The 27600-nt window shown below is 56.8% G+C and overlaps 10 protein-coding genes across 10 annotated transcripts; 6 read left to right on the forward strand and 4 right to left on the reverse strand.

Moving 5' to 3' along the window:
- Positions 1–634: 634 nt before the first annotated feature.
- INS49_013416 (uncharacterized protein) lies at positions 635–2056 on the forward strand (the record flags this gene model as incomplete). The annotated part of the gene is made up of 1 exon (XM_043174115.1): positions 635–2056. The coding sequence occupies one exon, from the start codon at positions 635–637 to the stop codon at positions 2054–2056; it is 1422 nt and encodes a 473-aa protein (XP_043021060.1).
- A 288-nt stretch (positions 2057–2344) lies between these two features.
- On the reverse strand, positions 2345–3956 carry INS49_013417 (uncharacterized protein; the record flags this gene model as incomplete). The annotated part of the gene is made up of 3 exons (XM_043174116.1): positions 2345–2690; positions 2749–3795; positions 3850–3956. The coding sequence occupies 3 exons, from the start codon at positions 3954–3956 to the stop codon at positions 2345–2347; spliced, it is 1500 nt and encodes a 499-aa protein (XP_043021061.1).
- Positions 3957–5787: 1831 nt separating this feature from the next.
- On the forward strand, positions 5788–7858 carry INS49_013418 (uncharacterized protein; the record flags this gene model as incomplete). The annotated part of the gene is made up of 6 exons (XM_043174117.1): positions 5788–5902; positions 5958–6056; positions 6117–6837; positions 6946–7275; positions 7338–7396; positions 7467–7858. 6 exons carry the CDS (start codon positions 5788–5790, stop codon positions 7856–7858), a joined length of 1716 nt encoding a protein of 571 aa, XP_043021062.1.
- Positions 7859–8173: 315 nt separating this feature from the next.
- INS49_013419 (uncharacterized protein) lies at positions 8174–9247 on the reverse strand (the record flags this gene model as incomplete). Its single annotated transcript, XM_043174118.1, has 2 exons — positions 8174–9074; positions 9141–9247. The coding sequence occupies 2 exons, from the start codon at positions 9245–9247 to the stop codon at positions 8174–8176; spliced, it is 1008 nt and encodes a 335-aa protein (XP_043021063.1).
- A 1691-nt stretch (positions 9248–10938) lies between these two features.
- INS49_013420 (uncharacterized protein) lies at positions 10939–11708 on the forward strand (the record flags this gene model as incomplete). The annotated part of the gene is made up of 3 exons (XM_043174119.1): positions 10939–10986; positions 11059–11415; positions 11703–11708. The coding sequence occupies 3 exons, from the start codon at positions 10939–10941 to the stop codon at positions 11706–11708; spliced, it is 411 nt and encodes a 136-aa protein (XP_043021064.1).
- A 543-nt stretch (positions 11709–12251) lies between these two features.
- Positions 12252–14337, reverse strand: INS49_013421 (uncharacterized protein; the record flags this gene model as incomplete). Its single annotated transcript, XM_043174120.1, has 3 exons — positions 12252–12684; positions 13009–14062; positions 14118–14337. The coding sequence occupies 3 exons, from the start codon at positions 14335–14337 to the stop codon at positions 12252–12254; spliced, it is 1707 nt and encodes a 568-aa protein (XP_043021065.1).
- A 1487-nt stretch (positions 14338–15824) lies between these two features.
- On the forward strand, positions 15825–17909 carry INS49_013422 (uncharacterized protein; the record flags this gene model as incomplete). The annotated part of the gene is made up of 2 exons (XM_043174121.1): positions 15825–17665; positions 17732–17909. The coding sequence occupies 2 exons, from the start codon at positions 15825–15827 to the stop codon at positions 17907–17909; spliced, it is 2019 nt and encodes a 672-aa protein (XP_043021066.1).
- A 270-nt stretch (positions 17910–18179) lies between these two features.
- On the forward strand, positions 18180–18754 carry INS49_013423 (uncharacterized protein; the record flags this gene model as incomplete). The annotated part of the gene is made up of 3 exons (XM_043174122.1): positions 18180–18294; positions 18389–18512; positions 18580–18754. 3 exons carry the CDS (start codon positions 18180–18182, stop codon positions 18752–18754), a joined length of 414 nt encoding a protein of 137 aa, XP_043021067.1.
- Positions 18755–19544: 790 nt separating this feature from the next.
- On the forward strand, positions 19545–22154 carry INS49_013424 (uncharacterized protein; the record flags this gene model as incomplete). Its single annotated transcript, XM_043174123.1, has 1 exon — positions 19545–22154. The coding sequence occupies one exon, from the start codon at positions 19545–19547 to the stop codon at positions 22152–22154; it is 2610 nt and encodes an 869-aa protein (XP_043021068.1).
- A 1745-nt stretch (positions 22155–23899) lies between these two features.
- Positions 23900–27327, reverse strand: INS49_013425 (uncharacterized protein; the record flags this gene model as incomplete). The annotated part of the gene is made up of 5 exons (XM_043174124.1): positions 23900–25433; positions 25498–25670; positions 26371–26553; positions 26740–27129; positions 27250–27327. 5 exons carry the CDS (start codon positions 27325–27327, stop codon positions 23900–23902), a joined length of 2358 nt encoding a protein of 785 aa, XP_043021069.1.
- Positions 27328–27600: the final 273 nt, after the last annotated feature.

Genomic DNA, 27600 nt, shown 5'->3' on the forward strand with positions numbered 1-27600 from the left:
CTTAGTAGAGGAACTAAAAGAATACAAATATTCTATGTCATGTGCGCTCGCGTACCAACAAAGGCATTCTCAACCAGCATGGTATCTATCAAGCCACGTGAATTCTGACCAGCTGACTCCGCCATGTTTTGATGGATCCGCGCCGTCCATGGATCATGCATCCTTCGCTCCAATAGTGTCGATGTGGCTATCTACCTGCGATGCAGCCCTAAGATTGAATTCGCTCGATCGACGTTGCACAGGTCAGCTTACGAGGGCGCCTCCTCATCGAAAGCGTGCAAGGGATGGACCACACCAACATGTCGGCAGCCAATGGTATGCGCCACAGCCCCCGACTGTGGCACGTATATGGTAGAAGCGGCTGTATCTTGTTGGTCAACCGTTCAAGGGATGGTAAACACCCTTGTCGTCTCCCACCGACATAGAATCAGGTGATTGACACCCGCACTTACTCATCCTCTCGACACATGGGCTATAACACCGGCTGTGGCGTTCCCTGTCACTTCTTATACGAAATGAGTGTATAGCACCCACACAGCCAGAAAAAGAGCGTTACTATAAGACAGGAGGTACGCTGTCCATCTTCATCGCTGTCGATAGTCAGCACACTGCCAACTTGAAGCAAATCGGCATGATGCAAAGGCTCCTTATCGCTCTCCTCTTTTGCTTTGCAGCAGCGCATAAGTCTGAAAAGGCTGAAGAGCCCGAATTCTCGCCAAAATCTTACAAACCGCACCAGGTAATCTACCGCGATGTCGCCATAATCGGAGGCGGATCTGCTGGAGCGTACAGCGCCGTGCGGCTGGTGGACCACAACCTCTCCGTCGCCGTCATTGAGCCAAAGGCCCAGCTCGGAGGCCATGCGGAGACTTATGTCGATCCCAGCGGGGTGACTGTCGACATCGGCGTGGTGGTGTTCGAGCCATTCAACCTCACGACTGATTACTTTGCCCGCTTTGGCGTCCCTCTCATTCCTTACTCGGGCTTCTCGTCCAGCTCTTCCCAATTTGTCAACTTCGAGACGGGAGAGGTCGTGGACTGGGAGCCTCCCAGTCAAGAGGAAGCTGCGTCTGGATTTGCTGCCTACGGTGAACAGTTGAGCAAGCACCCGGACATCGCGACGGGATACGACCTGAATTATCCTGTCGACGAGGATCTTCTGCTTCCGTTCCATGAATTCGTGGACAAGTACCAGATTGACGGAGCAGTGACAACCCTCTACAACTTCGAACAAGGGTACTCCCCAATTCTCGAACTTCCCACAATTTACGTCCTGAAACAATTCGGGCAAGGACTATTCCAGGCGGTTACGACAAACTCATTGCTGACGACTGAGCATCACAATACTCACGAGCTGTACGAACGCGTGACGGAATTCTTAGGAGACCAGGTCTTGCTCAACACCTCGGTCATTGCAATGTCACGCAAGGCATCTCGACAACCACGCATACTGGTCGATAGTCCCGACGGCAAGAAACTGATCATTGCCCGAAATGTGCTGATCACCGCGCCCCTCATCAACGTCTACGAAGCTCGAGACAGCTTCGACCTAAACAGTGAAGAGGAAGCGTTGTTCCAGCAGTTCTTCGCCAACGGCTACTACACCGGGATAATCAAGAACACGGGCTTCCCACCCAACTTCACAGCAGTGGGAGCCGACCCGGACCAACCCTACGGCATCCCCGCGCTCCCTGGCCCGTACGCCATCTCGTCCATCCCCGAGCTGCCCGGCCTCTTTCACGTATACTACGGAATCCCGCACCCAAAACCCGGCGAGGCCGTGCAGCGTGACGTCGAGGCCGTCGTGCGCCGCGTCCAAGAAGCTCGGGGCCTGCCGCCGTCCACCCCGGAGTGGGTCATCTTCAGCGACCACTCTCCGTACAACACCATGGTGGAGCCCGGGGCTATCAGGGACGGCTTTTACAAAAAGCTGCTGGGGCTTCAGGGGAAGAGGAACACGTTCTATACTGGTGCCACGTGGGAGACGCAGGACTCGGGAATGATTTGGACTTATACCGAAGAGCGTGTGCTGCCTCGGCTTCTTGAATGCTTTTAAGCGCGGTCAATCTTCGTCTGTTTCAAGGCAAGCTATATAACATTCTATACGCTGCCTGGCCAGCAATTTTGTGAGCGGAGGGAAACTGGGGGCATACGGCTGAAAGACCGTGTTGGGCAAGAACTGGACGCGCTACTCAGCAACACTCGAGGCAAGAAGAAAGCTTTCACAAGCAATATTTTTGGATCTCCTACAGTACACACAAGTCTCTCTTCATTTTTTTGGTGCATCAATAAACGGCAGCAATACTGAGTGATACCGCAACTAAGTCACAAAATGACAGCTGTACTATATCAACCGATTCTGGGTGTCATGCGAGCACGACTTCTGCAGGGCCACGCGCTCCTCGGCCCTCGCCCACTTCTGGAAGCTCTCGGTGATCTTCATCCTGCCCCTAAGGTTGGAAGAAGTGGTGTTCCTGCTCGGGACCCCGTCCAGAGATAGCGCCAGCTGAGCAGCCAGTCTGCCCGCGGCCTTTGTGTTGACGGTGATGGCATCGAAGTCGATGTTGGTGATGGTATCGCAGGCGAGATGGTAGCAGGGGTCTGTGGGAGCACCGGCGCCGGTGAAGATGCCGCTCGACGGGATGCCGAGGTTGAGAAAGCCAACGTAGTCGGAGCCAGTTCCGAAGGATCTAGGTAGAGTCAGTTTTCCGGTCTTCCACTTTTTATGAGGGCTGAATGAGGACTTACCCAAAGTATGCGTCTTTGCCTTGAGCCGTGAGATACTCCAGCAGATCCTCCGCGGGACCACCACTGTTCTCACTTTGGTAGATGGCAAACACCGGGAACGGCGAGCCTATCATGTCGTAGTTGAAGTAGTACTTGATCTTGTTGACCTCCTCAACGGGCAGGTTCCGCGTGTAGTACAGACTGCCGACCAGGCCGCTCTCCTCGGCCCCCCACCAGGCGAAGCGGATCTTGTTCTTCAGACCGGTGTACTTCCTCACGCTGTTGATAATAGCCAACAGGCCAGAAGTCCCACTGCCGTCGTCATTGACGCCCGGCCCAGCCTGCACGCTGTCAAGATGCGCGCCGAGAACAACCACACTGTCAGGGTCGCCCCCCGTGGTCTCGCTGAAGACATTCCACGTCTCCCGTGTCTCGAAGATAGAATCCACAAGCAGCGTGCCGCTGACCTCCTCCCCAGCAGCCAGGCGCGCCTGCCAGGCCTGCGCGACCTCGAGCGGGATCAGCCCCGCGGGGACGAGCAGCCCGATGTTGTCGGCCGACAGCGTGGCCGAGGAGAAGTTGGTGCCCGGCTGCGGCTGGTAGACGAGGGCGCCAACGGCGCCTACGTTCTTGGCGAGCTTGAGCTTGTCGGCGATGGCGCACACGCCGCGCTTCACGAGGGCGATCTTGCCCGCCGCGTCGACGCCCTCCCACTGGTCCGCGAAGCAGCCGGAGCCCCGCTCGTCGTCGACGGGGGTGTCGACGAGGGCGCCCGTGACGCCCTCGGGCACGGGCGTGGCGGCGTTGTACAGGAGGGTGAGCACGTAGACGTCTTCCCCGTCCGGGCCGGTGACGCTGATCTCGCGCGTCTGCTCGAAGGTGTGGTTGAAGGGCTGCACCCACGTCTTTAGCGCCGAGGTCTCGTTGGTGAGGCCGGCGGCGGCGTCTGTCGCGCCTATCCTCTCCAGGACGTAGTCGACGCTGGCCTTGAAGCCTGGCAGGCCGAAGGCTCGGTTGCCGCCGTTCGCGTCGCCGATGTCGTTGAGGTCTGAGAGTATCTCCTCAAGCCTGGAGAATCTGTCAGTTTCATTGCCCGTCACGTCTATCGTTCAATGTTCTTACTCGGCGGTGGTGATGTCGGCCTCGATCAGGTCAGGGCTGATCGTGTCTGTCGCCAGGCATCTTGAGGCAGCCAGGCAGGCACCGATGATGAATGTCACGGCCTTCATCGTGCTAGTATATCCACTGAGACTAGGTCTGGAGTCTGAGGGGATGAGGTGAGGATATGCCAGTGAGGAGCACCTGGCAGTGTCGTGGTCGAAGGCATCACGCTAGGTTGCGCCGAGTGCTTTGGCCTCCTTATATAGTATGCCAATTTCTAGTAGCGCTAATGTCATGTTCTAGAAGGTTACGGTATCATTCCGCAATTCTCCTCGCGCATGAGCCAATGTTTGTGGGCAGATAACCGGCTGAAGGAACCGCTGCAGAGGCGATAGATATGTTCGTCCGGCTTGGCTACTTGGCTCCCAACTTCAAGTGGCAGGTGCCAAGAGCTGACCCCATGCAAACCCCTCCACTCTGCTTCCTCCGACATATAGTATCGCACACGCGCCGGTTGCCACCGGATAGCAATTGATGAGCAGTCAATTCGTGCCTGGTCCCAGCTCGCCGGGTCGGCTCACCGAGTCTGCAAACATTTTGGCAGGCCGCCATCCGAACCATGTATTTCGCCACCAGCTCGCTCCAGCTCGTTGGCGCAAACGGAACGGACCGCGGGCCCAGTGCTCATCATAACCATGGGCATGGATGGTTCCTGCAGCTGTCAGGCGCGTTGCAACCTGTGTCCCCTTTTCCCAAGCAACATTCTCCAATGCCAGTGTGACATTGAGCTAACGAATCAGCAAACTCTTTACAAAGTATAAAATAATCCAGGCTTCACTTTCCCCACCCGCCCCCTGGTGCATCGCATAATGCTAGGATCTAATGGTGGATACAGATCTCCTGTCATGGTGAATCTGTTGTATTGATGTTTGATGTAATACGTGGAGCCTTGAGCGAGTTCTTTGCCTTATACTAAGCTTTGCTGACCACCTGCTTCTAGTAGTGAATCCGGCAGCTCGATATTCCCTCTAGACCGTGCGACCCGAACAAATTCAATCCATGATCCATTGGACCCGTTGCTAAATATTAGTGTAATTAATGTTCATTTTCAGGGTACAAAGCGGTGTAAAACGAATGAAGGGTTAATGTGGGCTTAAACTTGCAACCTTCTTATTGCAATGTCCACTTAACTGTGAGCCTACTTGGTAAGGGGCTTAGAATTACAATAATAGTCCATAAGTTTCCTTGAGTTGATAATAGGACTAAAGCTGGAAACTCCTGGGCGTATGAGACAATTCTCGGCGACCACGAGGAGAGCTCTAAGCACAGAAGGTAATAGTACGAGCACCAACCTTCTCAGTCTGAACCTTGAATGTCTGCGAAATTCATCGTCTCAGAATTCCTCTCGAGCTCCTTGGCCGCTATTTCCTCATCAAGCTGGGCGTCAAACCTGGCATTGAGTTCGCAGCGGCGAGCCCAACACCTTTCTCTTGATTCCTTATAGTCCTCAAGGCTAGGTTTCCTTGATTCTCACGCCTGTAGTAAAGAGTTTCAAGGCTACACTTTACACAAATGAGAATTTCGTCATTATGGATGTGCTGAAAATGCCCATTCTCTGGGCGGCTGAGACATCTTGGCAGCTTAGAATATGAGAAGACTAATTGTGCCACAGCCAAGTAATCCGCTCTTACTTGCCTACCACGGTTTTGTTACTTGTCAATCTCCAAAACAGAGCCGATTTTCCGTTTTCTCAGCGCTAATGTGGCCAAGAGCCCCCGTATCACTCAGCAGTGTCGATCGCGGCTCAGCTGCCAGTGCCTCGAGGCTCAAGAAAAGGGCGACCGTCCCCTGATGTCCAATGTTGGCCGATACCACCCTTTCCCTCGCCTTTTCGACCTCGCTTTGGTTCCTTGCGGAAAAAGCTGTTGTATAGCGGTTTTATTCCCTAATTTCTCGGAGATGAAGGTGTTGAATATTTGTTACGGGACGCCGCTGCTTTGGCAGCTTGCAGCCTGCCAAAACGTTCCCTCTGCGCCGTCGGCTGAAGACTTTGTGGCTAGGAGAGAGCCTGCAAGTACGATGGCCCACCCCCGCGCGCCGAGCCCTCACCTCTAACATCGAATCCAAAGTTACTATTCTTAACGACCATCTCTATATCACCGGTGGATCGTTTTCGCAGCTCGTCAATGGGACGATCGCGATGAACGGCCCCAGCGCCGCATGGCCATGTATTTGATACCCTCAAACACTAGAAGATAGGGCTGTAGTACTGACCAGTCTCGCGGCAGTGAAGGATACCTTGTCGGTAAGCCTTAAGGAGTCATGGGTTAACTCAACGGTACAGTTCAAAGTGACGAACCAGACGGCCCCGTCATTCAATAAAGCGGCGTTCTGGAGCGACCCCAACCAACCGACTGCATACCTGTGGGGTGGATGGTCCCGCGAAGGCAAATTGCCTACGACGACGGAGCTATGGCAGTTTACGGCCAACGACGACGGCGGCGGCGAGTGGAGCAGGCCGGACCCGGCGAACCCGGACGTGCTGATACCGCTCTTGCGCACGAACGGAGCCTCGACGGCAACGTGTAAGGGCAAAGCTCTGTACCTCGGTGGCTACCAGAGCAATGTTACCGACTCGCGGTGCCGGACGGCCAGCAAATTGCCGACCCCGGGTCTGTTGACGTACGACATGGAGACGAGGATTTGGGCCAACGTCTCGGCTGCCCCGGGCTTGAACAGGTACGGCACGTCGATCTACGGGGCCGCCGCCTGCGCAGAGAACCTTGGCCGCAACGGTCTTTTCTTCCCCATTAGCGGTCAGCTCGCGGATGTCCTGCCGGACTTCAACCAGATCAACAATGCCCAGTTCATGATGGACACGGCAAACCTGACGTTTTACGACGTCGGAAACGACAGGTGGTATTGGCAACAGACGTCGGGGGATAACCCGGACACGCGTGGCCGCCACTGCGTCGCGGGCGTGCAAAGCTCCAATGGCACCTACGAAATGTCCGTGATCTCATTCAATTGTTCCCTCCCTGACGCTCACTCCCTGAGCCGTCTCTCGGCCGGGTGACCAGACCAGACAAGCCGGGCTGACTCCTTTCCCCCCGGCAGATACGTGTACGGCGGCAACGACTTCCGCGACGGCAGCGACGACATGGTCAAGTCGGACCTGTACGTGCTGTCGCTCCCGGGCTTCGTCTGGTTCCGGGCCAACACGACGTCGGAGCCGCGCAGCTCCCACGCGTGCATCGTGAACAACCGGCAGATGATCGTCGTGGGCGGCACCGGCGCCGGCGGCCACGGCAACTACACGGAGCCCGATGTCTGGTCCCAGGGGCTCGGAGTCCTCGACTTGCCCTCGCTGTCCTGGAAGCACCAGTACGATGCTGATGCCGGGGAATATGAGCCGCCGCAGGCCGTTGCCGATTGGTATAAAAATGGGTAGGTGGCCCGCGCCTGTCCTTATGGAGGGGGTGGAACTAATGATTCTTTCTGCCAACTAGCGGTCTTGACTCGGTGGAATGGCACGATGACGAAGTGAAGGCTCTCTTCGTCACCAGCGGTATGTAAATTGTTGGGCTCTCGGCCCTCTCTGCCTTGCGTATGTAGAACTAACGACCGCCTCAATTTAGACAACGTGACCAACGACGATGCATCTTCCTCGAACGGGCCCATCATCGGTGGTGTCGTGGGCGGGGTCCTAGGCGTGGGCCTCGCCTTGGGCGCCATCCGGTTCTTCATCCGGCGCCGGCGGCGACGACGGGCCGCGGCGACCTTGGCCATGGCGCCTCTCCCGTCCAGCGACCGTGCCGATGGCGGCTACGATCCCCCCGTCTCGCAGAACTACCAGCACTACGCCATTGAGCTCAACAATAGCTCGGTGCCGCACCACAAGCAGCGGCTGGGAATAGGTCACGGCCCGTACGAGATGGGCGTCGAGCACAAGCCCCACGAGACGCTCTTGGAAGATCGCCCGTTGGAGTTGGGGACTGAGAATAGGCCGCAAGAGTTGCCTGCGCGGTAGTACCCTAGGGTAGCCTCTGGAGGGTGGGCTAGAGGAGGGATATCATATTTAATCGAATGTGTTGTTGTCAGTGTCGGGAGTATCCAAGAAGTGAAGTTTCTACGACAGACGATCAGCGGCCAACAGCAATCGTAGGGCCAAAAATTGCTGTCGCGTCCAAAGATGCTTCACTACTAACGAAAGGCCGAAAGCGGTTGCTCGAACTCACATGAATTGCCCAAATACGTGCTAGCTTATTTGGTGCAAAACTCTGGTATGTGGCATGCTCCTGGCTACAAGCAGACTATCTACACATTCAAGGCTCCTTCTCTGGCTTTAATTGACCACGATGTTGTTGGGCAAGGTCTCCAACCACCCATCGAGCTGCTCCGCCGGCGCAGGGGAAAGCGTATTGGCACAGGCCTTGCCATCCGCGATGCTCTGGGTCTTCAGCGCGTCACACTTCATGTTTTCACACTTGTTGTCCATGGCCTGCTGCAACTTGTCCCCCTCCCAGCCGAAGATGTAATCAGCGTGGGCCCCGAACCCGGTGAGGTCGCCCTGGCTCCAGACGAACGGCTGAGATCCATCTTCCGGCCAGATAGAAGGGTCATTGAACGGCGTAGTATCCCAGACGACCTCCATGTAGATCTCCGGGAGCAGCACCGGGAAGTCGGAAGGGCACACGCCGCCGCTCTCGACCTTGGCGTCGGCAGATGCCACGTGGCTCCTGTGGTCGTCCGAGTCGAGGTCCTTGCCGTTCCAGCACTGCGGGAACCGGATGTTGGCCATGATGCCGCCGGCGCATGGCTCAGTCGGCATCGAGCTCTTGCCGATCGGCCTGCTGGTGAGCGACGTCAGGCAGGAGTAGGTCAACGTGCCAGACTTTGCCCGATCCTTCGACGAGCGGGCGTTAGGGTTTCCGACCAGCATGCGGAACCCGGGCGGGAAGCTCGTGACCTTGCGCCCGTCGTCCGGGTAGGCGTAGTAGACCGTCACACCGCCGGTGCCCTGTTCGAACCCGCTGTTGGGGATCTGCTCGACCCGGTGGAACGTGCCGTTGCGGGCCTTGAAGAACAGCGTCGCGGTCCAGTAGTTGGAGAAGTTCTCGGCGAACGTGCATGTCGTGCAGGTAGACTCGGGAGCGACGTCCGCCTTGTCAAGGGTGTAGTTCAGGCCGTTGCCTCCGTTGAACTGATGCAGATGCCCGGCCGTGGTCTGCCCAGGGAAGATGAGACTGGTGCCCGCAGGTCAGCAATGCGTCACTATGTTCCTCTTCTGCAGTCGCTCCCTGAATACTCACGGGTCAAATGCGCCATAGGCGAGCTGAGAACACCCAAAGCGAATTTTACCAGCGCTCGTAAAGTCAAGAAATAGAGACAGTGTCGCGAGACCTGATGAGAGCTTCATCCTGCAAATGGTATTGGCCCTCAATAGAAGCCAAAAGAAGAATCAGAAAAGAACGAATGACGACGGTTAGAGGCTTGCAAAGATTGCTGGACAATTTTGCCTGAAATCACAACTGCAAATGTATTTATTTCAGTCATGATGAGCCCCCTACAGTGAGCTGTGGGCCAAATGAGGAGAGCTTGTAGGCCAGTGTCGGGTAGATTGGCTGCGGAAATTAAGGCTTCGACAGTAATATATGAATCTCTTGGTAGAGTTCATTCATCGACTAGTCACGAACTGGACTGGTCTACTGGGGCCGTCTTCGACCAATCAACGGGTGCAGCTACCTGGGCGCGTTTCCAAATGATCAGATCTCCCAACTGCTTGTTTCAATCAGAGGTACAATCAGTATCTCCCTGGCATTGTCGGCCTCGGGTCGCATTCAAGCTGGGCACATTCAAGACCCAAACAAGACGAGCTTTAGAAAGTTGCGCCTTCTGTGCCGGATGTCCCATAGTTAATGTACCCAGGCCGTCAAACCAAACCTTATTGTTTGTGTTTTTGAGAATCCTTAAATACAAGGATGGGGGCACTGTGCCTAACAAGGGTATCAACGCGTCCCAAACAGCACTGCTTGGCAAAGCACTAATAACGTTATTAGGCCAGATGAGTAACCCCATCTTGCTAGGATGCTCCTGTGCCCCTTAACTTTAACAACCGGAAAGCCGGGAAGGAAATGGTACTCCAAACCTAACTCACCGCATTGATGTTTGGACTGTGCCTTCTCCCAAAGCCCCCGTCCGCGTATACTGGCCAGCAGAAATTTCGAAAGTTGCCGTACCAAATTTCAAGGATCTGTTGCAAGGCTTGATTGTAGTGCACAGCAACTACAGGTGATTCCCAGCTTTTGTGAGCAGAATTTGGAAACTGCTGGAGCAAAGTTACGCTTGCACGGCGTCGTATTGAAAATTACCACAATCTGTATGAGCTTTTCTCTCAACTCAACCCGATTTTCCAAACAATGCCGTCCCCCGTTGCCAATTTCTTAGCCGTGGCCACAGAGCCCGGGGTAGTGAGAGTGATTTGACGTATGCCAGCCAGAGCCCTATTGCAAGGAACGGCGTCTACAACCGTGGCTGAAGTGGCCAGTGCTGATTCAACCATCGAGAAAAAAACATGTCAAACACCCGGCAAACAATCTGTGGTCACAGTTTTGATTTTTTGTATGGCAGTACGCAGATAATTGGCCTACCAGGGTCAGGTCACCACGGGAAGGTGGACACTGGTTTGCTTGCGTCTCGCAGGTACGCGTTCTGTGTCTCGGCAGGAAGCCTATGAGTCTCAACATCCAGGCGAGAGCGGTGCATCTATTCCTCGGCAACGCGACGGCTTTCGATGTTTGCCCGTCTTCCTTCTTGGATACATTATCGTCCTAGTGTTTCACAGCGAGCACGACACTTTGCCAGTCGGGGCAGTTCGTGTTACTGAGCCTGCTCAGGTGTCACTCGTCCGCGTTGCCTTGTCCGTTCGAAATCAGACGGGTGACTCAACAGGTGTCGATGGGCTAGGATCCAATATATTGGAACATCGCCGAGCCTGCGTGGGTCTGTCTTCAACCTGCGAATGTTTCCCTCTAGGTCGACCGCCACTGTGCTTCCCTCGATTTCTGTTCTCCCTGCAACCAAGACCTGGCACCTCGATTGATCGGAAAAATGCTCAAGTTTGTCGTTGCGTACCTGTGGGCTTTTGCTCTCGGCAAGGTAAGCCTGCACCAGCCAGCACGGGGAAATAACCGCCTCGAGGATTCAAGACTAAGCAAGGACTTTTCCCAGGTAATCAGTGTAGAACCACCACTGCCAGGGTACACGGTTGAGGTCCTACAGTGGGAGGTTCCGGTCAGCCATGATGGCCGCACGGCTGTCCTAAACGGCACCGTCCAGCAGGTTTACCAACAGCTGCTGGAAATCAACCCCAATTATGAAGACGAGTCTGGTACCTTCGAGGAGATACATGTCCCTACACTTGCACAGACCCACGGCTCTTCCAAGGTCTTGGAGAGGGAGGATACCTGGTCGGACTGCGGCCGCTTCGATGCCGCCAAAGCGGTCCCGATATGGGAAGGCATCGACCACCTCAACCACGTCTCCGGCACGCCCGTGTCGAGGCCGGGGCCGGGTATCTGCGGCCAGGTGAGCTGTTCTTATAACAGCGCGATCTGGTGGTGCAACGATGTGAGTTGCGGCGCGCCCCCCCGGTGTTTATAATTTGACCCGCTCAGCTCCTATTTCACATAACCTTTCTGACCTGGCTGTTGACATCCTATTTCAACAGGCAGACACCGAAAAGTCACTTTCCTCGTACCACGAGATCGCTTCCTCGGTCCAAACTCTTACGATGAACTGCACTTACTGGTCGGAGTCGCATCTAGAGCCGCAGGTTTCTGGGCAGCAGTTCCATGCTGACAAGTGGAGCACAGTCGTAAAGGGCGCTATTTGCTGATCTTGGAGGTCGATAGCTTGAAGAGGGGTTCATTACTGGCATTGCCATGTGGTAGATGGGATATCAAAGTGGCAGATAGGAGCAGGCAGACTGTTATGCTATTCCTGATTAGCAGGACCAATACATTTCCCACGATTTGGCAACGTCAGGATGAACATCTTCTTCGTTATAGCGTTTTTCTTTTGTACGATCATTAGGCAGCATCCTCGGATCTCCCTTAGTCTGAAGCTCAAAGTATATGCATCATATCCTCCCGTGATATGCTGCCACCCTGTTGTCGATGCTTCAGAGTAAGAAATGGAATCCCACTACGATTTCACAACGTCCTCGCCGTAGTGCAGATTTGTCTGCCCCATTCCCGCACCTTTGGTTCGCCAGAGAGACACCCGTTATTTCCATTGCCGTCGCCAAGCCCGCCCGATCAAAATGTCAAAGGCCTGGCGCGTTCCTGAAGAACCACTGTCGACCATCTCACCGACAACAATCATGTACCACGATTTGATGGAAAGTCCCGTTGATGTATACTTCAGACTATATAGAATGTGTGCTCCCCTGTTGTCTCGTCGTAACTCCAGGCAGGCAAGTCTCGCTCGTTGCCGAGCGGTTCGAGTATATCGGCAGCGCCTCGAGCACGAAAATACTCCACGCGACCAACCCGCTCAAACCGGCCCATGCTCGCATCCACCGATCTCAAGAAGAGGCCTGTGGCATGGTTGTAGGGGTACTGAGCGCTTACCGGATCCATTATGGGGTGGACAATCGAGTGCTCAATGATCGCGTAGTAATAGATGGTGGAGTCCGCCCTCGCGTCGCCCTCGCGGGCGGCACGGTCATTATGAACCTCGAGGACTGTGCCGTTCTCCCGACAGAGTTGAATGCCGGGGTCCTCGAGGTGGGTTGATGGGCAGGCGGAGGTATTGGACAGCTGCGAATGCGGATCTGGCAGTGGCGGAACTCGACTGCACGATCTCAATATTCCTCGGATCCGGACTTCTGCCTCCGGTTTCGTGAGAGGGCCGAAGACGTGGTCTGTTATGGTTTCATCGCCAGCTGGGGACCTTGGTCGCACCTCCTTGGTAGGGGAACGAGGAGGGGATTTCATCCGGTGCCTTATGAAAACAGCTGACGCAATGATTTGAGACTCTGAGAAATTTTTCTCATGTTCCAAAGTTACTTCCCCATCAGAGGCTGCCCAGGAGAAAGTCGGTGCAAAATATTCTGCCGGAGGAGGGCGGCTTTCCTTGGGTGCAGAGCGCTTCCATAACAATGCTGTGGGCAGAGACTTTGCCCACAGGCCCGTGACATAGAGGTCCTTGACGACAGGACAGAGTCTCCTCGCTATTCCAGCAATGGCGACCAGTACATCCTGTTGTTTGGTCAGGCCACACGCGGAATAATGCGCCACGATGCGCGGCCAGTCGACGGCTTTCTGTGGGTTATGGAGCTGGAGGCGTTTCATGCGTTTCCGCTGAACGCTATTGGGGTCCAGCTCATGAACTAGTCGGGAACGCGTACGTCGCGAGCCCATAAAGTTCAATGGTACTTTCTCGAACGTCACTTTCTCGCAGCATTCCCATGAGACCTGCTGGGGTGAGAAATGCAACACACGTGGCGCAAGCTGCCGTTCCTGGACTACCCATCCGCGGCGGTTTATAGGCGACTCCATTATGTCTTCCGTCCAACGGTAAGGAAGTATGATGCAAGCTGGAACAGCATCTGGCGTCGTTGTGGACTTGGACAAGGTGTCATCGCCACTCTCAGGCGACTTGAGCCGCAATTGTAGACTGCAGGGCCTGTCATAGGGAGGGTCCCTCTCGAAGAACAAGCCGTGATCGTCGTCACCCCAGTCAGCGGATATATTGCAACGCGAGTTGGAGTACACTTCGGCCATCGTTGTAGACTCCCTCCGCCAGTCTGCAAAGTCGTCGCCGGCCTGGATAATGCACAGCGAGTCGATCCAGATGTACGGAATATTCATCCGCTGGGCAACCACCAGGGCTTCTCGGAAAATCAACCGCAGCATCGCAACAGGCTGGCCCTTTTCGAGGGCGGAAAGATTTTCGGTCGTGAGTCTGGCGAAGTCACCGTTGCCCCACCGATGGCTCAGGGTGACATAACCTCGCCCACGCTCGAAAGAGCTGGAGTCTGAGCGGACTATCCTGAACATGTCATCCGAGAGTACCTCGACCAAACGAGTCGGGTACCAGTTCTGATTGGTATTGGCCAAGCAATGGTGCTTCTCAGAGCATTCCCGGAGCCATCCCTCAACGGTCGTCCAGGTCTCCTTTGAGTGCGTGTTGGAGGGGAGATCTTCCACCAGCCCGACTTCCCTAAACTCTGTGTCTGGTCAGAAAGTTCCTGCGTCGTCGCGTCAGGGCACCTATTCACGTACCTTGCTGGGTGAGGACCAGGGGCGCTTGCGCCATGCTGCTCAGGTCAAACCCCACAGTTTTCCACAGCTTTTTCAGGGAACTGCGATGGGCCTTCAAGTGTGTTGGGATGTATGCCTCGTACATCGGGTTCAGCCGGACTTGGATCTGCCAATAAGCTGCATCACGCGGATTATTAGCATCCAGCGGTCCCCACGCCTCCCACTGTATTAACTTCATCATCGTGAATGAAACCCAGGACGTGGTTTGGCCGAAAGATTCCCGAAAACGGGCGTCCCTTTCCACAGGGTCTGGGTGAGTTTCATAGAAATCCGAGAAATCACTCCCCACAATTACTTTTTTGTTGATGGCCTTTCGATCCGGCACCTTTCCCCCGACCAGTAGCTTTAGATTTTCCCGGTCGTCGATGTCTAGTGATGAGAACAGATAGGAGCAAATATAACACCTCGTATGAGATGCTTCAGTGAAGGCATCTAGGCTGCTGTGGTGAGGGTACCATTTTTTGAGCTCTAGGCTGTCCCTCGCGAGAACGGACAGGCATGCCTGACAAAGCCGAGATGGTTGACTGGATGGCCGGCTGCTGTCGTGCGCAGGCGAGGTTTCGTCTGTCGCCTTATTCATCATGCGCGACGCCAATCCAGTTCTCTAGGTCTGTGTTCGAAGAGCAATGTCCTGTGTGGTCAATAATGCATGGAAGTCTAGGTGTTGAGAAAACGGAACTCGTGGTCAGCGCAGCTCAAGATGGGCCCAGGCTCAGATTTTGGCGGGGAGAAGCAGTGTTTTCGACCCCGGGCTGTTGGTGCCTGGTGTCAAAGTGGAAACATCAGTTACGCGAAAGAGGGCACCATTCAGGTCGCGGGCATCGGACGGGGGTATGAATGTGGAATCAGTCGCTTTGGCGGCTTTGCTGGACAGCAATCTGCGCCGCACTGGCGCATGTATTTATCCCTCTCATGTCATGACTGGTATGTTGTTGACAGCAATTTCAGGTTAGCCCAGATTTGAGTAATGGACGCGTGGGGTCTGGACTAATGAGCTGTGCCAGTAGACCCTTGATTCATGCAGCCTCGAGTCGCACAGGAGAGCCAGGAACGCGGCGAAGCATGTAGCTTAAGCGGAAGGGGTGACACAGATTCCTACCAGCCTTCAAATATTGACAATCACAATAAACAACATCGTCTCCTGCCTGACCGGATCTGATCTCGCTGGCTGGCACCAATATTTGAAGCTTCTCTGGTCAGATCTGCACGCTTCAGGCTACGTCGCTCGCTCGGAAGGACAAATGAGCGCGAAGGTGATATTATAGATTTGACTGAGAATTGTGGCTGACAAGGACCCCATTATCCTCGCCTGCCAGAACCTTACACCTCTGGACTTCTTCGTCTTTAATGGCAAGATGGATATTCACGCACACGACTCATCACTTGCAGCGAGAGAAGGAGCACGTTGAATTTTAGACGGGCAACTCTCACCTGGGACCCCTTTTATGACGTAAACCCTGCCCCACGTAGATGCGACGCAGTCAGTCAGTCAAGATGAGGGGAGAAGAACAACATTTCACTTTCTTAACTATTCCATCTCATTGCTCAATATCAACCTCCACAGACGCTGGCAGAATACCGTCGGGAAACCCAACACCAAAAGACAAGACTCTGGAAGTCCTCTAGTGTTGCCGGCAACGCCTCCAGGCTCGAACATCCCCCTCCACCATGGCCTCCCCATCATACCCCCGCCCGGATTTCCAGCGCCCCAACCTGAGCTGGACATCCCTCAACGGCGCCTGGGACTTCTACTTTGACGATGAGGACGCCGGCCTGGGCGAGAACTGGCATCTCACCTCGCCGCCCTCCTCGCTGAAGCGCACCATCCAGGTCCCCTACGCCTTCCAGACGCCCGCCTCGGGTATCAACGAGCGCGCAGCGCACGAGGTGCTCTGGTACTCGCGCACCATCAGGGACATCCGCACCGACGAGGCCAGGAAGAGAGGCGACCGCCTGCTCCTCCGCTTCGGCGCCGTCGACTACGAGTGCCAGGCCTGGGTGGGCGGGACCCCCGTGGGCGGCCACAGGGGCGGCCACGTCCCCTTCGACCTGGACGTCTCGGGCGCCGTCCCCGAGGGCGGCGGCGAGGCCACGCTGACGCTGCGCGTGAGGGACTCGCCCTACGACCTGACGCAGCCGCGCGGGAAGCAGTACTGGGGCCCGGAGCCCGAGAGCATCTTCTACACGCCCAGCAGCGGCGTCTGGCAGAACGTGTGGCTCGAGGCCGTGCCTGCCACGCGCATCGCGAACAGCAGCGAGGGCACTGTGTTGCGGTCGAATGATATCAGGAGCGGTGTGTTGCATGCGCGGGTGGCGGTTGTGGGACGGAAGGTCCAGGCGCCGACTTCGGTCGAGATCACTGCTTCGTTCCTGGGGCTTGAGGTCGGCAAGGTGAAGGGGGACCTCCCCAAGGACAGGGAGTACGCCAACCTGGACCTGTCCCTGCGCCTGCCGGCGGGTGAGTTCAACCGGGTCGCCGGGACGCTGGCCGAGGACCAGAGCGTGTGGCGGGACAAGCTGGCGCTGTGGTCGCCCGAGCACCCGCTTCTCTACGACCTGACCATCAAGCTGTATGACGGCTCGGGCAAGGCCGTGGACGAGGTGCAGACCACGACGGGGATGCGCAACATCGACTGGCAGCGCGGCGACAGCACCTTCCGGCTTAACGACAGGCCCATCTTCCAGTCGCTCTGCCTGGACCAGGGGTACTGGCCTGACACGTTCATGACCCCGCCGTCGGCGGACGCGCTGAAGGAGGACATCGAGCTGTCCAAGAAGATGGGTTTCAACGGCTGCCGTAAGCACCAGAAGGTGGAAGACCCGGTCTTCTTCTACTGGGCCGACCGTCTGGGCTACCTGGTCTGGGGCGAGATCGCCAACGCGTACGAGTTCAGCGACGAGTACGTGTCGCGCTTCAACCAAGAGTGGACCGAGTCGGTAAAGCGCGACATCAACCACCCGTCCATCATCGCCTGGACGCCGGTCAACGAGAGCTGGGCCTACCCCAAGCTGACGGCCAACTCGCAGGAGGGCATCGACCAGCGCAACCACATCCGCCAGCTGTACTACCTGACCAAGACGCTGGACCCGACCCGGCCCATAAACGACAACTGCGGCTGGGAGCACGTGGTGACCGACATGAGCACGTTCCACGAGTACGCCGATGGGCCTGAGGTCGAGCGGATTTGTTCTACGCTGCCGAGTATCTTGCACAGGCTGACGGGCGAGCCCGAGGGCAGGCCGATGTTCGTACCGGCCGTGTATGGTCCGAATGCGGCGGTGCTCGACCCGGCGACGCTGCACAAGTCTGGCGCGCCGGTGCTCAATACCGAGTTTGGCGGTGTCAACATCGCGCCGGCGGACAACAAGGGCACGGGGAAGAAGTTCAGCACTGAGGACTGGGGGTACACCACCGCCAGCGACCCTGAGGACCTGTTGAAGAGGATCGAGAAGCTGGCGATTGGGGTTGTCCATGCTGGGCACTGCAGTGGGTTTGTGTACACTCAGCTGTAAGTTCTCCAACGTCCATTGCCCGATTTTCGATGATCTTTCACTAACATGGACTGTTTCTACAGGACGGACATCGAGCAAGAAGTCAACGGAGTTTACTCGTTCCACCGCAAGGCCAAGATCGACCCGACGAGGATGAAAGCCATCTTCGACAAGGCGGCAAAGCTCTACTTGGATGGGGTGCAGGACGACAAGAAGTGGGAGGTCTCTGCAAGCGGTGCAGAACTGCCAATCTCGTCATAAAATTAGAACTTGGATATCGAGAGGCAAATATGGTGTTGCAATGCGCTTAAACGCTGATCCCTGCTGCCGCATGTGCCGTACGTAGACGTTGGAACTTGGTTTGCAAATGATACGCCCTTCCGCCGTGACCTCATCCGCCCCGGAATGTCAACTTCACCACGTCAAAGCAGCCAGGCTTGTGAGGATACTGGTGGCCACGACACTCCTGCGCCCCTTTATTGAACCCTAATCACCTGATAGATACCTCCTGGTCATCCAACGACAGCGAGGATGCCCCGCTCGGACGAGGCAGCGGCATTCTTCCACGCCGTCTACTGCGCGGTGCAGGAGATCCCGCACGGCAAGGTCACGAGCTACGGACACATCGCGAAACTGGTCGGCACGCGTGAGCCCCGTCCCACCCCAGCTTCTCTTCTCCCTGTCTCTTTCCAAACTTCCGTCAATTTCATGAGCTCGCAGCTGACGAGTGGAAATCGCAGCCCAGCGCCCCCGCCAGGTCGGCGTCTGCCTGAAGCACCTCCCCCAGGATGCCGGCGCGAGATTCAACCACAACAATGTCCCCTGGCAGAGGGTGATCAACTCCAAGGGGATGATATCTCCCAGGTGAGTCCCCAACAATCCATCTTGTCTGTTCCCCGGGACTAAGCAGATGCTGACTGTGGGACGGAAGGTCACGGCCCTCGGGGACGCAGAACCAGGCTGCTGCTCTACGGGCCGAGGGCGTGACGGTCACGGCTACGGCGTTGGGGGAGCTTACGGTGGACTTTGATGAGTTTGGGTGGTTTCCTGGTGAATTGCCTTCTGAGGCTGGGGGTGATGATGGTTTGGATGAGGATGAGGAGTGAGGAGTGAGAGAGATGGTGTTTATACCTTGGGGGTGTTCTCCTTTGACAGCAGTAGCTGGCCTGTAAACATTGACCGTAATTAAGCCATGTGAAGAGGTTTTCAATACACTTTTCATGCTTTAAAGCACCTCCAGGGCTAAGACACTCTCTACAGCCCTAATTTCATCACTCTATATGCTCTTCAACAGACTGAGGGCTTGAAGAATACTTGCTTTGCATACCCAATGAACACATTTGATAGACGAAGATAGATCCTGCCAATCTTGAAGACAAAGTTGGCACACCTCAAACCGAATGCTGAACAGGGTATCATGTATCTGCCTTGCCGACTTGCGTATTAATTCTTGCTTTTCTGATGAACTTGGACTCCCTACATCGCTGTCCTCCTTCCTCAACCCACAAACAATTCACTTACTATTACCCACGTCCTGGCTACCCAGCTGCCTGTTCATAATTCTCAGTGGCACTTGCACTGCTTCAAACCACCGAGTGAGGGCAAAAAGAAAGCCACCACGCAAGTCACTGATTTTCATCCGATATTCAAGTGGGCCAACCCATTCACTGAACCCATTCACTGGACTTCAGTCCTCTTGCACAAATATTTAAACCCAAGGTCTTCGCTTCGATTCCTTTCTTCCATCTTCCAACCACCCTTCACCTTCAACCCTTCAACCCTTCTTCAGTCAAGACAGACTGTCAATACCCTCAAGGTAACTCATCACAGAGAGACCTTATCATCAACAAGTCTTTCTTGATTGAACCAACACCCCCAACACCCCCAACACCCACGATGAGATTCGTCAAGAACCTCGTCGCCGCCGCAGGCCTGGCGACCACCGTCCTCGACGGCGTCGTCGGCGCTCCTGCTGGCAACACCCACCCCACCCCACCCCACCCATCCGAGCCTTTCCCCCCTCCAATCAACACCGTGAGCAGCACGTCGGCGACCGTGACCACCAGCGTCACCGTCACCTTCACTCACTTCCCTCCTCCCCCCGAGCGCTCTGTCATTGTCCCAGGCAGCAGCCTTTCGGGCATTGGTGATGGTGAGTCCACTCGCACTGTTGGCGCTCCTGGCAAGTCGCTCTCCATCGAGCCCACCGTCACCCTCAGCGATGAGGGCATCCCCGTCACCACTGTCTCGCCTACCACCTCTTCCGTCACTGTGACTGGCACTCCCAGCCACGGCGTCAGCGAGCCTCGCATCTCCAGCAACCCCATCTCCGTCACCAGGGCCGATGGCGCTCTCTACGAGCGGCAGCGGACGGACAGGATGCCAGGCGCTGTCACCACGCGCGATGCCATCCTCGAAGAGCGGCAGCGGACGGACAAGATGCCAGGCTTTGTCACCGCACGGGATGGCGACCGGATCCCAGACCCCATCATCACGCGGGATGGCAGCCTCGAGGAGCGACAGCGAACGGACAGGATGCCAGGCGCTGTCACCACGCTCGAGGCGCGGCAGCGGACGGACAAGATGCCAGGCCTCGACGCGCGTCAGATGACAGAGAAGATGCCAGGCCTCGAGGACCGCCAGCTTCTGCCAACCTCGATCACCGCGCGCCAGCTCCTGCCCACTTCGATCACCGCGCGCGGCGCACAGAAGGCTAACTGGGTCGACCCACCTGTCAGCGAGCCTCCGACCGAAGATGTCGAAGCACGCCAACTCCTGCCTACCTCCATCACCGCGCGTGACGTCTATACTCGGCCGGCTGCACCTATCGGCCCTCATCCAAACCCAGACGTCGATGCTCGCCAGCTTCTGCCTACCTCGATCACCGCGCGCGGCGTCGAAACACGGCCGGCTGAGCCACCCATCGGTTCTCATCCAAACCCTAATCCATACCCCATTGTCGAGGCTCGCCAGCTTCTGCCCACCTCAATCACCGCGCGCGGCGCTGCTCATACTGAGCCGGGCACACCTTTCGGCCCTCATCCAAACCCAGGCGTCGAGGAGCGCCAGCTTCTGCCCACCTCAATCACCGCGCGCGGCGCCGCTCATACTCAGCCAGGCACACCTTTTGGCCCTCAGCCAAACCCAAACTTCGACGCACGCCAGGTCCTGCCCACCTCGGTCGTAGGGTCTGATGAGCCTCCAGTCGCTACGGAGTCGGCGATAACCACCACAACTACGACCACCACAATCACACTCAACGCCACTGCCAAGGCCACCAGTTCATGTGTCGGCGGATGCGCTATCACCTCCATCACGACTCTTGGCCTCCGGGCGGACGCCGAGGCGACGGGCTATGCCGAGTTTGACCAGGCAAGCCAGGCTGCGATGAGCACGGTGACCGCCACCGACATGCACACCGTCACCCTGCAGCCGCCGTCCACAGAGACCACGACTGTGTTGAGCACCCAATTCGTCACCGTCACCGTCCCCAGCTCCAGCGATAACTGCACCAGCCCGACTATCACGATGACCGACATCGATCAAGGTACTATCACCATCTCGAGCATCAGCGAGACAAGCAGCGGTACTTCCGCTCCCTTCCCTCCGACGAACGGCACCTTGACCATTACCGTAACTCCCATCTCGTCAAGCGAGTCAGGGGACGTCGCCGAGACCAGCACCTCGTCGACCGAGACTTCGTCGTCCACCACCGAGACAACCACCAGCTCTTCTAGCTCGGCAACAGCCAGCGTCACGACCATCACCACCACGCTCGATTACACCTGCGACCACGAGACGTGCCACCCGGCCACGCAGACCCTGACGTCGACCTTGGAGCCGACCTTGGGCTCGCTGCCAGCCTCGACCAGCGCGACGACCGCCACCACGGCCGAGGCGGTAAGCGGCTCCGCGACCACCGAAACCTCCAGCATCGACACCTGCACCGAGTCGCAGACGTCCACCTCGGCCGAGGAGACGACCCTGGTCACAGTCACGACGCACTCCACGACGACCCTCACCGGCACCCTCGAGCAGGGCCCGCCCCGCCTGACGCCGCCAGCCATCACCCCGCGCGACGACGAGGACCGCGCCGGCACAACGATCGTCACCGTCATCACCCCGACCCTCGGCCAGGGCCCGCCCCGCCTCACGCCGCCCCCAATCACCCGGCGCGACGACGGGCCCCCGGAGGCGGGACCCATCGACGCGCCGCCGCACGTGACAGACAACACCCTCACCGTGACACCCCCGCCGCACCTCAGCCGCACCTCGATCATCGTCGGTCCCCCCATGCCCCCGCAGCCGAGATTCAGCCTTCCCTGGGCCAGCGTGGGGCCCGATCTCCCCCGCACCTCCCTCCCCACCCGCAAGAACACGCACACCGCAGCGCTCTCCACCGGCGGCCAGGACCGGCACTACCACCCTCGGCCCGGCTCCACCAAGACCACGCTGGAGACGTCTGTCGTTCCCACGGAGACTTATGCCGCTCCCACTGCTGCCTGAGTTGACCGCTTGGGCATGGAGGGATGATTCAAGGGGAAGGATGAGATGAGCAAGGCTCCTGTGAGAGCAATGAATTCGGGGACGGATTTGATTTGCTAGGCTCAGGCGTTTGATGAAGGAGTTCACAAGAGAGGAGATTCTTTTGGTCTTGGTACATAGATGCATACCTCGCTAGAGGTCATAGGCACCAAAAGACATGATACCCTCCTGAAATTTTAACTCTTGACACTGTGCCATTGCCTCTGGCTGAATGTGACCGTGTGATGATATTATGGGATGGCAGGGCATGACATGTCCACGGAATGCGTGGTTGGGGCTTCAGAGGCCGCTTGAGTCTTGACATGAAAGCCAAGCTCCCACGGAATCGCAATGCGAAACTGTCAGCAGGGGGCCAGTGATAGAAACGGCTGCTGGAAGAGGATGGTGGGCCTGGGGAGGGGGGGGGCCTGCCCGCCGGCAGCGTTGTTCCCACGGAGGGCTCGATGGCAGCCCTCAGTGGCCGTGCTGGCAACGGGTGCGACGCGCCTCCTCGCTGCCGGCTTGCCGACCGCTCAACACAGCCTCATCGTGACCGAGCGCACACAGGGGAAGTGTCTCAGAGCTCAGGTGTAGCCTCAACAGTGCCACTTGACTGCCCCCTAGGAATTATAGCACCCCTTCTGATCCAGCCGCGATCCTTACTCACTTGAATACCGGCGAGCACCCCTCAACGTTTCATTTGTTTGTGCCTATTGAACAGACCACGGAACCCAGGAATGAACTGGGTCCCCAAATTGTCCCTGATGAGGAGAGCTGTCACTGGTGCTACTACCCCATGACCAGCGAGCACTCTCTATTTTCGGGTGCCTTGGGGCGCATCTAACGCGTGCTCAAGAGAACACAGTGTAGACATGTTCACAAGGAGACAGACACGCATGACGGAGGGATCAGACTTTAGAGATGTCATAATAAGGGAATTCTTTCTTGTACATTTGATTCCATATTGTGCTATGCTTATAACCGCTGATGATGGGCCACGGCAGTTCGCCGCAGCCAGGAGTACAGTAACCTGCGCAAGGAAATGATGCCCACTCAAGGAGCTGGGAAGCCTTTGCCTGGATCAAGGGGGTTGATGAAAGCACCCCCCCCCCCCGGCCTGGCCATCCCTTCAGACCCACGACATTCTTTACAGAACACACAAACTCCAGATCTCGAAATGCAGTAGGAACGATTTGAGGCATAGGATTTGAAAGCGGAAGTGGTGCGGAACACGCTTGTACAAATTGAACCATAGAAACATGCCTGGACCAACACCTGCCTATCTATTTACCGGCCTTCAACACAAAGTGGGAGGGTTTTCCGTGGCGATTGGCCGGTGGCCACGCATACACCAGCGAGACGTTGTCGCCACGTTTGATACCTTCGGTAACGTTATCGAAATTCGTGAGGGATAATATTGATAGCTATTTTCTTGTCAGCGAAAAGCTCCGAGGCGAGTGATGCGGCAAGAACATGAGATGGTGTGTTGCAGATCAGATAGCGGTTGAACAAGTGAATCAACATTGGAATTTTCAGAACAGGTCTGTGAACTTTGATTTTCTCATCATAGCAACGGGGACAAGGTAGTAGTGGAAAGGACAAGGCAGGAGCCAACGTACCATTTTGATTGGGGACGCCCAGGCACTGAAGTATCGCTCAGGCCTGGGCGGAGACCATGTACATTGGCCCAGAAGTGGATTGTTTTGGAAGTAAGGACAGCCAGTGGCTCAGTCCTTGACAGGCAAGACAAACCTGACCTTCTTGAAAGGCTTGGCCTTCTTGATTGGACGTTTCACCTTGTTTGGTCGCAAGACTTTGGCCGGCTGAGTAACCTTCGCAGGCTCTTCTGCAACCTTGGCTGTCACCGAGATTTCGGTCGGGGGACGTGTGACCTTGACAGGTTGAGGTGCCTTGACTGGGCGAGTGGCCTCGGTCGGCTGGGGCGCCTTCACGGGTTGAAGGGCCTCGGCTGGCGGAGGGGAGTTCACTTGCTCAGGTGGTTCTGTTGGCTCGGCCGCTTTGATGGGGCGGGTGACCTGGGCTCGCCGAGAGGACGCAGCTGGCTTCGGTGACCGAATAGGGCGAGGAGCCTGGACGGCCTGAACAACTGGAGAGGGCTGGACAGGCTGGACAGGCTGAGCTGCCTTGGTAGGCTGAGGGGGCTGGGCTGGCTGGGGTGCCTTTCCCGGTTGAGGTTGAGGTTGAGATTGGGTCTGAACCCGAGCTTGGGGTTGAATGCGAGCTGGGGGCTGAGGACGAGGTCCCTTGGGTTGCTGAGCAACTTCGACCGGAGGTGAAGGCTCGACCGGTTGGGGAGACTCCACTGGCGCGTTATCCTTGGCTGGCAACGGAGCCTTGACCGGCGAAGGTGCCTTGGCTGGTGGCGATGCCTTCGCCGGCCGTGTGAAGAACGAGTCCATCGTCTTTTGCTTCTGATCAAAGGCGGCGCTGCCAATACCACCTCGTGTCTTCTTCAGGCCTTGAAGATGCTCGGTGCAGTTGACAGTCGTGACCGTCATCAATATCTCGAGGGTAGGAGCCTCGGGTTGGCGAGCATCCGCTGCAGCAACAGCATTGTCTCTCGAACCCTGACGAGGCACCACGGAGCCCAGCATGGGGCGACTGTTGGCAGGCGCGGCGGCAGGCCTTGGTTCAGCAGCGGCTGAAGGTGCATTTATCCTCAAACGCAGATCTGCTTCGAGGTACCCAGTGTTTGACCAGGAAGCCAGCCACTCCATCTTTCCAGGAGTGTCGGTAGGCCTTGTGAGCCTGGTCAGCTCTTCCGGGCCAAACCGTGCAAGCATGCACCTCAAGAGGACGTTGAGGATGATGCCGTGGGCGACGATGGCAAGGGAGTGGTTGACATCGCTGTGGAAGCCCCGAAGAACCGTAGGAATGAGGTGGTTGTCAATGAAGCGCTCGACTCTCGCCTTCATGGATTCCTTGCTCTCGGCCTCGATCCAGCCAGCTGGTCTCGGCGTCTGCTCTGCCCCCCGCGAACCGAAGCGCCTTCCTTCGTCCGAGCCGAAGTTCTTCTCCCTCAGCTCAGGCAGTTGTACCACACCGATTACCTCGCCCGAGGGATCGAGCTCGGTCTGTATCTCAGCGACGGCTTCCGCAGTCTTGACGGCACGTTGGAGGTTCGAGACGAAGATGCGCTGGACGCGTCCGACGACCGACGACCGAGCGGCCAGATGTGCACCGAGGCGGCGGGCCTGGAGGATGCCATGGTTCGTCAGGGCGGAGTCGCGAGAGCCTGCACTGGAGGAAGGCCGTTAGCAAGCTTGGACTTGGAGAACTGGTGATTGATCCGGGCAGAGCATACTAGAGGCCGGCAACGTTGTCGACGGACTCGCCGTGGCGGATCAGAAAGAGACGCATTTTCAGCGTCGTGGATGCAGAAACATGGTCGACGCGGGCAGGTGGCGTTACATGGCGGGCAGCGCCGACCCAGAGGATAAGCTGTCGCGGGGTGGCGAAGTCTGCTGCAGCTGCCCGCTGTGAATGATGTGTGTTTTGGAGTTGGTGTCGGAGCTATGCTGATCAAAGGATTTTTACAGCGAATCGATGGGTTTTTATTTTGCGCCTAGGCGGGGGCCCACCCGCTAGCGTGTGCCCGCAGCATGAACTGCAGAATACGCTCACCGCCTTCCCGTTCGCCAAAGAGCCTCCACTTGGCAGTCAACGTCGTCTCAACTTTTACGAGTCCAGACTGCTGGACCAGCATCAACATCAACCTGATCAAAATGACGGACGGCCATGTTGTCTCTGAAGCTGCCACATGAAACGCCCTCCATAGGCCATGCTTCAATGTCGACTGAAACGAGGCGACAGTCTCAAGGCTCTATGACACACGGAGGCTAAAAGAAGCAAATACACATGTACCTATAGCAAGAACATTGTAGCCCACGGCGCTGACACTTCTGGATGTCTATGTGGCAGAGACCACGATAGGTTTTTGAAAAGGCAGGCTGTTCCTCACGGGTACAACCAGAGACCGCAGGCGGCGAGAAGGCAGAAGAACATACATCTTTTATCAATGACGAATCTCTCATCAAGGATCGGATCCAAGTGTCGGGACCACCTTCAGTGGTAAACCCAAAGCTCACAACAGGAATGAAAAGCCTCCTCCTTCTCTCTCTGAAGCCGCCTCCCTCAACCTCCCCTCCGTCCTCAACCTGACAGCCTGCAGTCCAACCTCATCAAGCCGACCCAGGTACTTCTCCCTCAGACCAGGCAAGTACCGCACCTGCTCCACACAGTACAGCGCCACCTCGAAGGGCAGGGGCCTCTCCCTCGCCCTGGTGCCCCAGGCCGCCGCACCGCCAGAGGTAACCCCATCCTGGCCCTTTGCGTTGTTGTTGACCACCCACTGGCGCTTCTGGGCCAGCGTCAGGCTGGAGTCCTACTCCAAACAGCTGCGCAGGTCCCTCGGCGTGTAGCCTCGTGGCCCCTCTCTGATCAAGCGGCCCTCGAACCCCAGGCACTGGATATCCTCCACGGATCTCATATTGACCCCAAACCGGCCAGCCAGGAACGCACACCCCGGACGGCAATCAAAGAGGACCTTGGGCATAGAATCATCCTCCAGGATGGCCCTCAGGCTCGGCAAAGGGCCACCCCGCTGCTCTGTTTGCTCCCGCCCAGCCTCGGACGCAGCCTTTTTCGCAGCGCTGAAAGCCTCGCGAGCCTCGAAGGCTGAGGCGCCCAGCAAGTCGAGGTCGACGATGTAACTGCAGCCCGGCTCTAGGTGAATGTGCAGCGCGAGCAGGGACGCCTCCACGGCCACAGACAGTGTGATCTGCTCCTGGGAGATGATGGCCTGGATCATCTCGGTGAGGCTGTTCCGCGTGTTGACGACGCAGAACTTGGTACTCCTCATGCCACCTATGTGGGTGGCGTGGTCGCGGGAGGCCGTGCGGAAGACAAGGGACTGGGAGGGCCTGTCCTCTTGGGTCTGGTGGTGTGGGCTGTCAGCGGGGAGCCGGATATTTACTCACAAGGAGCAAACAGAAATTCAAGCTTGTGGGTCAAGGTGGTTGACGAAATAAATCTTGCTCCAAGAAGGTAGGCTTACCATGGATGACGTTGTTGCTTTGGCCCTGGGGCGAGCCTTTGTGTGGAGGGCTGTCTTTTCGTTGGTATAACCATCCATCGTGCGAAGCCGTAGAGAAAGGACGCAGTCAGCAACAGGGCTTGTTGGCTGCCGGTTGCGAGGACGAAGGCATGAAACCTTGCACGACTGTGTCGAGCAGGCTTTGATGCGATGGTTTGTTCATGCTAAACATGGCCAGGTCATGCAACGTACAAATGACATGCTAATAATAACCCAGGACAACCGTCAAGAAGTGCTTAGAGGGTCTTGCTGAGTTGCAGCTTTGGGGATGACTGGTGAATGATATGCTTTTGACAGCTGTGGCCTGACATA

This window comes from Diaporthe citri (assembly GCF_014595645.1).
Source record: "Diaporthe citri strain NFHF-8-4 chromosome Unknown scaffold_7, whole genome shotgun sequence".
Taxonomy (NCBI): domain Eukaryota; kingdom Fungi; phylum Ascomycota; class Sordariomycetes; order Diaporthales; family Diaporthaceae; genus Diaporthe; species Diaporthe citri.